Genomic DNA, 11,592 nt, shown 5'->3' with positions numbered 1-11,592 from the left:
ATGAAGGTGCCCTACCTTCTGGAATCCTTCTGGTCTGTTTTTTTTTTTTTCTTTCCTTTACCAGTTGTAATCTTGTCAGTGCACGTGAGCAGGCACAGTAAAGAAATTTTAATATTACCACTCCATTATTAGCAAGAGTTTTATTGTGAATAAGAGAGAGAGAGAGAAAAAATATTTTGGAAGAGTTGAGAGCTGAGAGAAAAAGCAGACTAGACATGTCCAGGGTTAGGGATCTGGGGGATAGGGAGAGAGTAATGAAAATAGCAAGAGATAGAACATAGTGAGAGAGCACTAGAGAAGTGTGGAGTGGATAAATCATGCAGATTATGAATAAGACAAGTAGTTGTGGGGAGGTACTCCTTCTGGGGATGGAGAACCTATCTTACAAGTACTTGCAGAATGATGGCTTTTATCTAACCACCAGAAATCCTTCTATAGTCCAGTTTGTGTTCATTTCTGGATATATGGACTTCCTGACACCTCACACTCAGGAACCACACCCTGTGGTCTTTTTTAGATGTCTTAGCAATACTACAATGATAATAGCTTCAAAAGCCATCAAGTACAAGCATTGTAAAAAAAAATGAATGGTGACTCTCCCTTGAGAAGCCCATGTTCACATCTGGCTGTGTAACACATTCTATCTGAGCACCTCTCTTTTTTTTGTTTTTTGTTTTTTTTTTTTTTTTTGGTTTTTCGAGACAGGGTTTCTCTGTATCGTTTTGGAGGCTGTCCTGGAACTCTCTCTGTAGATCAGGCTGGCCTCGAACTCACAGAGATCCACCTGCCTCTCCCTCCCAAGTGCTGGGATTAAAGGCATGTGCCACCAACGCCCGGCCTGAGCACCTCTCTTAATACTCTTAATTAAGCCAATATTAAAATACTTTTTTATTAGACTCTTATTCTGCTAGTCCTGAATATTTTCTGCATTAAAGCTACAAACCCTAGTTTGGTCTGAGTTGAAGTCCCTAAAAGATTAGGAGAACTTCTCAGGCTGCAGAAGGCAACAGAATGGGGACGTTCTTCCTTCCTGTCCCCTTTGATAATATGGCCTAACAAGACAGCTCTTAGAAAAGTGAAATCCAGGCAGTGGTGGCATAACCTTTAATCCCAGCACTTGGGAGAGAGAGGGGTAATCTCTGTGAGTCCAACTTGATCTACACAGTGAGTTCTAGGACAGCCAGGGCTGTTATACAGAGAAACCCTGTGCTGACAAAACAAACAAAAAACAAAACAAAAAAAAACTAAAAGAAATGAAAGTTTATGTTGACATGAATGAAAAGTTTCTGCACCCCATAAGCCTCTTCACCAATCCAACAATCCAAATCATACCAAGTCAAACCGAATTAGAAAAGCCCATGTTTAATGGATACAATGCTCAGGGGTAGTCTTCCAGCCCTCCAGAGAGGAGACAGCAAAGAGAGACTGGAAAACTACAAGACTATTTTCTGGGGGACAGTTTATATACCCTGTGGGAGTGGTCTTGAGCATCTCTGGGGGAGAGGTTATCATTTGGCAGGCTTTCTGAGATGCAGAAGGGTTTGGAGTGAGATGGAGAGGGAAGTTTGAGTGGAATCTCCACCATAACATTCCAGACTCTGGGTATATGAATGCCAGGGGTTGGGGTGCAGCTTCCACTATAACAATGAACACCTATACAAAAATGTTAACAGTGCCTTGATTTATGATCATTAACAAGTGAAAACATCTCAAATATAATTAAGCATAAAGAAGCTCACATAGTACAATACAACTTAGCAATATAAAGAAACATTGGCATAGATGAACTTCAAGATCATTACACTAAACATTAACAAAGCCAGACTCAGAAATTATCAAGCTATTTTCCAAATATTTTGCAAACTTTTGCAAACCCCTCCCTGTTTAGTAGTCTGTAAGAATCTCAGTTGTTCTTCATTTTTTTTTTCTAACAGTTGACAGGGTCAGTCTAATTCCTGATATTCTGACTTGTTCAAATATCCAATCTTGTTGTTTTGCTTGTGTTGAGACAGGGACTCACTATGTAACCTTGGCTGGTCTCAAACTCCCTATGTAGATCAGGCTGGTCTTGAACTCACAGAGATCAGCCTGTCTCTGCCTCCCAAGTGCTGGGATTAAAGGCATACACTACCATGTTTAGCTATATTGTGTTTATAATATGTATTTTATTATAGCTAGTTATATTGGTCATTCATTATTTCTTAAAGATTTATTTTATTATGTTTTAATTGTGTGTGAATGTTCGTGTGTGCACATGAAGCCAGAGAAGCTTGTGAGATGCCCTGGAAGTGCAGTTAAAGGCAATTGTGAACTACCTCACAGGGGTGCTGGTACCCAAATTCTGGTCCTCTGCAAGAGCACTATGCACTCTTAACCACTGAGCCATTTCTACAACCCCCTGTCATTTATTTTTACTGTTATTATTGTGCATTCAGGGATCCCTGTGAAATGTTTGTCCAAACGCTGTATTGCTTAATTTTTATAATGTGGCACTATTACTTCTGGCATACTTTACTTATTAGAAGTGAGTCAGTAAGTCTTTACCATGGGTGTCCTGTACTTTTTCAAAGCTAAGTCGAAAAGCCGGGAAAGCTAAGGACACACAACCAGCGAAAGCGCGCCAAACCGGGACACTTCTGCGGTGATGTAACTTCCGCCCCTGCGCTCATCCTCGGGCGTCCCCTGCTCCTGGCCCCGTTTCCGGCATTTCAATAAAGCTCCGTTCGGCTCGAAGAAGCCGTGCTCTTCCGGGAAAATGGCGACTCCCGCTCGCGCGCCAGAGTCGCCGCCGGCCGCGGAGCCTGCGCCCGCCGTGGGCCCCGGGGAGCCTTGCCCGCCGCGCCAGCCGCAGCCCGTGCACAATGTTCTCGCTGCCCCGCGGCTTCGAGCTCCCAGCTCCCGAGGACTTGGGGCAGCGGAGTTCGGCGGAGCTGCGGGAGAGGTTGAGGCGCCAGGAGAGACTTTTGCGCAACGAGTAAGCGGTGGCTCTGGGGTCGCGGTGGCCGGGGGATCGGGATCAAGGAATAGGCTCGCGGGCGTAGGGATCCGGGACCAGCCTCTCGCTCCGCACCGCGGCCTTTCGGGCGAAGGTGACCTTGCGTGGTCAGGCCTCCTGGCCAGGCCCGTGCTGCGCGCCGCATTCCTCCATGCTGCCTGGCCCTCGCTAGGCAGCAGTGCCTGCTCGACTCCATGTTCCCACAACGGCTTTGAGAGAGTCTGGGTACCAAATCCTCTTGACCAGAACGTGTTGATTCCCTCTTCTCTATCTAGAGCCCCACTCTTTCCCAATCCAAAGGAGGTGGGGAGAGCGAGCTGTTAAGACTGACTAATTAGGCCTAGAAAGTTTCGTTCCGCTGTAGCAGGGTTGATGACGATAGCTCTTTTATATCTATCTATCTATCTATCTATCTATCTATCTATCTATCTATCTATTTTTAAAGGCAGCTTTGTTTAGGAACGGGATTGAGGTAATAAGAGGCAGAAGACACCAAAAACGTGTTTTCCCTAGAGATTTTCAGCAAGATGGGAAAGTGAACTATGAAGGCAATCGAGGGCCTGAGAAAACTTGAGTACTGATGCAATAATTTGGAGATAAATATATATTCATAGTTAACAGGTGGTTGAAATTTCAGGACGCCACAAAGGATAATGAGAAAATTGGGAGAGAGGAATGCATTCAAGGTTAATTTTTTTATTCAGGGTGTATTTAGTTGAGGGAAATAATGGCAGGCGTTCAGTTAGTTAAAGCCAACTGATTAAACTCTGAGAAATGGGTACTAAGGCTGGAGGGGGAGGGGTTGAAAAAGCAGAGGAAGCCCAGTTGCAGAGAGGTGTTAATACTGTTGAAAACATGAATGGCTGGAATAATGGAGGACCTAAGAGGTCTTCATTTGTTATGTAACTAAGGAAAAGAACCAGAAAGGCAATTTCACTGAGCAAAAAGGGCCAGTGACCATTGGAGACAGGTGTTTTGATTTTTTTCTCCAGAATGGGTTGTTAACATTAGCAATAAATTAACCTTTTGATCTCAGGACATTTTTAGATTCTTTAAGAATTACTGGGCATCCCTATATCCTGCTGATATATACTGAATCTAGAAATATTACTGATTTAACAGAAACAACTAAGAAGTCTTTCACAAAAACACATAAATCCATCTTCCTTTGTAAGATAGTAATGTCATTCCATTACATAACCTCTGGGAAACCTGTTGTACTCACTTTTTATGACAGAAATGGCAAATAGTGCCCTTGACCCAACGGAGCCATTCTTCAGCCTCACGGTTCAGAGACCATGTTTCTAAAACCACTAATCTTTATTTTCATTGTACAGGTTGAGTGTCTGATTTCCAGAATTTCATATTTTTAGGGGGCTTGGAATGTGTGAGTGTATAGAGATAGTGTCAAGTTAACACCTGAATGTCAACATGAATTTCAGTTGTTTCTTATATATGGCTGCAAGGTAATTTTGTACTGTGTTCTTTATAGCTTGGGTTTTGACTGCATCTCATGTGGGCAGGCGTGAATTTTTTCTACAGGGCAGTCATTGTCTGGTCTTGAAGAATTTCAAATTTTAGATCAGGAAGATATAACTTTTGTGCCTGAAATCCTGATTAGATAAAATAATTCCCCATTCAGAGCACTCCCTTGATTGGGGGGGTGTGAGAATAATTTTTCTGTTTGATTCCTGTCTTAGACCAGATAAAAATCAGATTTTTTTTTCAAAAAACTTAAAGGCCAGCTTTTCTTTGAGGGTTACATTTTGTCTTCTAAATACTGTATTTTCGTGTTTAAAAACATGACTCTAATGTATACATGTTGCTTTCTTTCTTTCTTTTTTCATTGACAGAAAATTCATTTGCAAATTGCCCGACAAAGGTAAAAAGATCTCAGACACCATTGCCAAATTGAAAGCTGCCATTGCAGAACGTGAAGAAGTTAGAGGGAGAAGTGAACTGTTTCATCCTGTTAGTGTAGACTGTAAGCTAAGGCAAAAAGCAACCACAAGAGTTGATACCGACAAAGACAAGGCCCAGAATTCTGACCTGATGCTCGATACTTCATCATTAGTTCTTGACCTTTCCTCTGTAGACATCAAACCATCTAAAACAGCCTCAGACACACAAGGACCCGTACGTCTCACTCACAGAGGCAATGGAGAGCCTTTGGAGGCTGACTGCACACTGAACACCGGCCCGGTTCCCAGCAGTCGGGCCAGAGCACACTCATCTGAAGTTAGCAAGCATCTCCCCCAGTGCCCTGTTTCAAGTCAAGCGGAAGACATTTCCAGCAGCGTTGACAGTCTGTTTATCACTAAGTTGCAAAAGATCACAATTGCAGACCAGAGTGAACCCTCAGAAGAAGGCACCAGCTCTGAGAACGTGCCAGAGCTCCAGAGTGAAACTCCGAAGAGGCCTCATTACATGGAAGTGCTAGAAATGCGAGCCAAAAACCCAGTGCCCCCTCCTCATAAGTTTAAGACCAATGTGTAAGTGTCACGGAACAGGCTTGTCCTAAGAATGCTGTATGTGGTATGCCAGTTCAGAGAGTGCTGTGTGAGGATCTTCTAAGTAGGAGTGAACATAACTGAAAATAGATCAGCATGGCTAGACTGGAGGACTGCTTTAAAAAAAAAATGTTAGTTTTGAAGGCAAGCCATCGAAAGGATTTTAGATAGCAGATGGGGAGTAGTGTGTTTCAAGGTACTTAGCCAATATTTCATAATAAACACAATGGGAGGGCAGATGTATCATGACTTTTCAGTCCCATTTGCTAGTATGCAGCTCCCCCGCAATTTCTGTGTAAGCTGAGAGAGGCAGTTGTAGGAGCTAATGGGCTGTTCATCAGGAAAAACAAAACAAAGTGTATTTACTATAAGTAGGCAGCAGAACTATGGGGACATGGTGAAGTAAAGATTTTGCTCCTTGAAGAGGTTGGGATCTAGAGGAGCACCCAAGGTTTCCAAATTGGAAGAAATGTTAAACTAGATGATAGTAGTTTCCAGGGAAAGGAAGCTAAAAGGATTTTTTAAAAATTTAACTATAAATAGATTTGGGGAGAAAGGTGGTGGGGAGGTGGATCTTACTTTTGAATTCTTTGCTATGTTTCTGTGATCACCAGAAAAAAACAAAAGAGTTCTTTGAGGAGAAAAGAATTGTGTTTGTAGCAGTTAGGCCAACTATACCAGAGAGTATTGCTAGGTAACTGTTTGTCTTTACACAGGTGACATCAGACTAAAAGGGGGAGCGTGGCTGGTCTACTTTCTAAGGAAAGCTTCAAAAGGCCCACGTCATGTTTGTTCTTGTAGAGACTTTAAAGCTACTCCACTGGTTATTATTTTAACCTTAAATGATTCCTTCTGTTTATAAAACCAGATCCTAGTACATTAATTTTTAGCTGGAAAGCAACCTTTGCTAAAGGTGTCTTAATGAAGGAGTCTCCTCTTCTGTGCTGAGCACACTGTCTTCACTTGTAGGAGGTCACATTGGAGGACCAGGTGTGTCAGAGAGTGTAAGGTAGCCCATTCGTGGCCATGTGACCAGGAACAGCGAAGGTCAGGAATGAGCAGTGAGGGCCACCAAAACTGAGTTTGAGAGAAGGGGTAGCCTGTGCATAAGAGAGACCAGGAGAGGCTGCATCTGGCCACAGATAGGTGGCATTGGACTCGTGTGTGAGCAGGGCTTTGAGTGCAGTGAGATGGGGGTTAAATGACCCTTTGACAGGGGTTACATATCAGATGTCCTGCATATCACATATTTACATTATTATTCAGTAAAGTTACAGTTATGAAGTAGCAATGAAATAATTTTTTGGTTGGAGGTCACCTCGTGAACTGTATTAAAGGGTCGCAGCGTTGGGAAAGTTGAGAGCCACTGTGCTAGTTCCTCTGACCTTCCCTTTTCTGATTTTGTGTATTTGGGTCCTGGAGATTGCCTCATTTGCTCATGGCTTGCTTTGCAGGGAACTTCATAGGTACATGGTCAGCTATGAAACAGGACATCTCAGGCTCATTTACATAGCAGAATGCCAGTTTCTTCTGAAACTTCCACATTCATGAACTTAATAGTGACAGCCTGTGTCATGCACCACCACCCCTACCCTCTCTACCATCTCTTGTCCATGACCTATGTGGTGTCTTGATCTTACCATCATCTTTGAAGGAGAAAATTCTCATCTCTGGGGCTATAATTGTCAGTTCCCTCCTCTAGCCTCAATTCTAACCTCTCTCTTTCCTTCAGAACTGGTCAGCCTATGAATGCACACACACACACACACGTATATTTTTTGTTTTGTTTTTGTTTTTCAAGGCAGGGTCTCTCTGTATTGTTTTGGAGGCTGTACTGGAACTCGCTCTGTAGACCAGGCTGGCCTCGAGCTCTCAGAGATCCTCCTGCCTCTGGGATTAAAGGCATGAGCCAACAACGCCTGGCTTTATGAGTGCCTATATTGTATTCCACTGAAACAATACCCTGTTTACTTTTGCTGGACATTAAGCTCTTTTACAAGTGTTCTCTTAGTGAGGAGTAGAAGGTGTGAGGAGGAAAGGCAGGTTCCTGTCTGTGTATGCATCCATTATCAGCATGCAGTATGGACAAGACTTCTTCTGTTACCCTGTAGAAGCTGTAGGCTCCTGGGTGGAAGACCATCTTTGTGCCTATGCATGGTTTGATTGTGCCTGCTTTTCCTTTTTCAGGTTACCCACACAACAGAGTGACTCACCAAGGCATTGTCAGAGGGGTGAGTCTCCTTCCTCAGAAGAGCAGAGATGCAGGGCTAGGCAACATCTTGATGACATCACAGCAGCGCGCCTCCTTCCGCTCCACCACCTGCCTGCACAGCTGCTCTCCATAGAAGAGTCACTGGCCCTGCAGAAAGAGCAGAAGCAGAATTACGAGGTAATTCTGGAGTCTTGGGTTTCTCTTGTCTATGTGTTAGCTGCTGCTTCCGGAGTCAGAATTGACTGGATGAATAGAAGGATGGGGTTTTAGAGATGTGCTACTAGTTTTCTGTCACAGAGGTGCTAGAACTATAGGAAAACTCAGTAGTAATTCACCAGTAGACCCAGGGAGAGGATTGGATCAGCCTGCTGCTACTGCTCCCATGTGACAGCTTCTCAGTGGTAAGAGCTTCCCCCGGGGACCTGTTTAGGGAGATGGTCCCCATTTCCATCTCCTACAGTGCATGGGCTAGCCCAGAAAGGCAGGCAATCATGCTGGCTTGCTCGCTGCTGTTGGGGTCCTTGATCTATGGCTCTCGTGACTAGAAGCTCTTCTTCTTTGGGTCTTAGTTATATATAGTACTGTGTTTTGCATAGAGTTTTTAAAAATGAATATTAAGGTGTGGTGGCGCATACTTTAGTCCTGTCACTTTAATTCCAGCAGTTGGGAGGTAAAGGACTGCCAGCTCTCTGAGTTTTCAGGCTAGCCTGGTCTACACAGCAAATAGATGGTGGGACCCTGTCTATAAATACAATGTATAATATTGGTAAAGTTTGTGTTCAGATTAGGAGAAGTGTGGACATTAGTTATGGTTAGATTATAACATAGTTTCTGGGAAAACAGCCTTCCCCCTTCTCCTGAATTGTTTACTTGGATTTTAGTCAGGTACACCTGTTTTGTTTTCCCCAGAGACAGGGTTTCTCTGTGGCTTTGGAGGCTGTCCTGGAACTGCTCTTGTAGACCAGGCTGGTCTTGAACTCACAGAGATCCGCCTGCCTCTGCCTCCTGAGTGCTGGGATTAAAGGCGTGCGCTGCCGCTGCCGCCACCACCACCTGGCTCAGGTGCACCTGTTAAAAATCACACTGGCTTTGCCTCTGCTTGACTTCCTGAGCATTCAGCTGGCCCTTGATGTTTCTTCCGCAGTATGTTAGAATTCGCATCAGATCTAACAACTGGAAGAGAGAGACCTGAATTGTCTCTAGGGTTTTTTAAATACCTGTCTTGAGACATTTTTAGGTTAAACCCTTCGGAAATGGGTTGCCATGACAGAATAGTAAACTAGATACCAATTATGCCTACCCATTAATATTCCTGGGCTGAGGGAGCTGTTGAAGTTCAGGAGTGTGTGTGGGGGGGGTGGTAGGGGTGAATGAGAGATGAGCCCTGAAGCCTGCCAGCAGTTGGTAGTAATCCTGATGTGTGGAAAGTCCACTGCCAGTCTGAAATTTACTTGGACCTTTTGAGCGTTAATTTCCGTAAGACTTTACTTGTGGAGGAACAGTCTGCATGGAAGGAGCAGTCAGCAGCCTTAACATCTTGGCTCTTTTGTGCCATAGAGGTGTACTGCTCAAACCTAGAAAGCATGATTTCATGTAGAGAACAAAGTGTGCCCGTTGGGGACATCAGCAACTATAGTGGTGATTTCTGATACAGGTAGCTGGTTCAGTGTGAGTTCCACACTTAGTGTATCTGTTCATGGCTGCCGGAGTGCCAAGCTGATTTCTCAGTTTCTTGTGTAGAGGTAAGCTGTTTGATTGCAGGATTGCTTGCTAATGGAAGTTACTAGCAACTGCAGCAGGCTGACAGCTCTCAGATCCATCACCCCATGTTTGGCAGGACACAGCTGTCAACTTCCTTTGTTGCCAGAGACAGTGGGAATTATGCTCCTTTATCCTGGATCCTGTTGTTGAAATGTTGTAAGGGGAGCTGTGCATGTGTAACCTGGGCTTTGTTCTTTGTTTTAAAGGAGATGCAAGCAAAGCTCGCAGCACTGAAACTAGCCGAGAGACTGAATATTAAAATGCAGAGCTACAATCCAGAAGGGGAGTCTTCAGGGAGATACCGAGAAGTGAGGGATGAAGATGATGGCCAGTCCTCTGATGAATTCTGAAGATGAGCACTGGGAGATCAATCTCCAAAGCTGACTGTTGAGCCGTCATTGCCTCATAGCAAACTTCCTACCAAGTATCAAGATCAGTGTCAGACCTTGTTGAGGGACAGCAGTTTTTAAAGTTACACAAAGGTAGCTACAAGATAAGAGCCCAGTTTGTCTTTCAGAAGATGATCTTCATGTGCTTGAACAGTTTAATATTTGAACATTGTGTTTGACCGTATTGTATTACACTTTTGCAGTATGTTGTGCATTGGTCTGATATTTTGGTGTGAGTAGAGCACACTGTTTCTTAAAGATAGCTGCTTTTTCCTTATTCTTACTCTTATCAATTAGCATTGCTTACATCCCTTCTGGTGAAATACTTTGTTGTCCCAGGCACCTAAAGTCAATTAGGAAGACCTGGTTCCTTTTCTTGAGAAATACAAGGAGCAGTCTAGAGAATGGTACGCATGCTTGCATGGAGTTCCTGAGATGCTGGGTGTGAGATTCTGTGGAAGACACTCGATGTTCACAACAAATGTTTACTTGCTGTTCCTGCCTTCTCTTGGGGTGACTGCTATCTTCCTGTGATGAAGATGGGAGCACCTTGAGGAGGTCCTGGATGGGGAGGGTCTTCTGAGATGGTGTGAGGAGCTAGCTGCTCCTGGCTTCTCCAGCTCATTGCTGTCTTGGATGATAGGTCCACGTACAGGGCGCTCATGTTTGCTAAGGAAACTGGTGTTTTTCTAAGAGTTACGGTTAAATTGTCAGTATATTGCTTTTTTCTTTTTTAAACCCAAAGAGGTGTTTATAGGCTGCAGAAACCTCAGTCTCATACATGTACACATTTGTATTGTTTAAATGATTATATCATCATCTCCAGCAAAGGTAACAATATGTTATCAAAAACTCTTTGTCTATTATGTGGAACCTGTAAAGGAGAAATAAAATAACAATCAGAGCAACTTCACATGCTGATGGTTATTTTTTGTGATACTTGTTTGAATTTTACTTTTTTTTATCATTTTTTATTTTTAAATAGCTTGTTTTACATGTCAATCCCAGTTCCCTCTCCCTCCCCTCTTCCCGCACTCCCCTTCCCCCCCCTCCCTCCCACCCTATTGCCAAATCCTTCCACATAGGGGATATCTAGAGTCTGTCATTTTACTCTTGGTAGGGTCAAGGCACTCCCCTAAGAGTCCAGGCTGAGAGAGCATCTCTCTTTGTGCTATAGGCACATGAAGACAGTTTGTATGCCAGGGATAGACACTGATCCACAGCTCAGGGCCCCATAGGTTGCCCAGGCCTTCTCACTGACACTCACATTTGGGGGATCCAGATCAGTCCCATGCTGGCCTCCCCACTGTCGGTCTGGGGTCCAAGAGCACTCCCCTGTTCAGATCAGCTGGAATTTTACTTCTTTAAAAGCAGTGTTCATACATGAAATTAACTGAAAACATTTAGGTCAGGTCCATGTGTGAAGGTTCCGTAGTGGGTGCTTCTACCTGAAATCAGCACTTTCCATACCCTCCCACTAAGAAAGGCTGCTGTAAGAACTAGGTGGAACCTGTGGTTTTAAAACGACTCATAGATGATGTTTGGTGTTCGCTATTTGTAGATGAGCTAGCGTTTCAGGAAGGTTGGTAACAGAGAGCTCATGCACATACATGAAGTTGGAGTCAGCCCCCTGTGAGCCTACCACTCCGTCTTAATACTTGAGTGTTCATACTTTGATTTCTTTTCTACATAGTCATTTTATGTATATTCTCAGTGTGCTTTGCT

The 11,592-nt window shown here is 43.8% G+C and overlaps 1 protein-coding gene across 1 annotated transcript; it reads left to right on the top strand.

The window, feature by feature from the left end:
• The first annotated feature begins 2,734 nt into the window (after positions 1–2,734).
• Positions 2,735–10,780, top strand: Polr2m (RNA polymerase II subunit M). Its single transcript, XM_005075462.4, has 4 exons — positions 2,735–2,974; positions 4,849–5,487; positions 7,693–7,894; positions 9,685–10,780. The coding sequence occupies exons 1-4, from the start codon at positions 2,862–2,864 to the stop codon at positions 9,826–9,828; spliced, it is 1,098 nt and encodes a 365-aa protein (XP_005075519.2). The 5' UTR covers positions 2,735–2,861; the 3' UTR covers positions 9,829–10,780.
• Positions 10,781–11,592: the final 812 nt, after the last annotated feature.

This window comes from Mesocricetus auratus, unplaced genomic scaffold, assembly GCF_017639785.1.
Source record: "Mesocricetus auratus isolate SY011 unplaced genomic scaffold, BCM_Maur_2.0 Super-Scaffold_100691, whole genome shotgun sequence".
Classification (NCBI taxonomy): Eukaryota; Metazoa; Chordata; class Mammalia; order Rodentia; family Cricetidae; genus Mesocricetus; species Mesocricetus auratus.
The sequence above is the reverse complement of the archived record's forward strand: the minus strand, read 5'-3'. Positions and strand labels throughout refer to the sequence as shown.

Excerpts from the sequence above, each read along its gene's own strand:
- Polr2m (XM_005075462.4), top strand. The coding sequence starts at position 2,862 with ATGTTCTCGCTGCCCCGCGGCTTCGAGCTCCCAGCTCCCGAGGACTTG. Across the intron at positions 5,488-7,692 it reads CATAAGTTTAAGACCAATGT|GTTACCCACACAACAGAGTG; the intron begins GTAAGTGTCACG and ends TTCCTTTTTCAG. Across the intron at positions 7,895-9,684 it reads AGCAGAAGCAGAATTACGAG|GAGATGCAAGCAAAGCTCGC; the intron begins GTAATTCTGGAG and ends TTTGTTTTAAAG.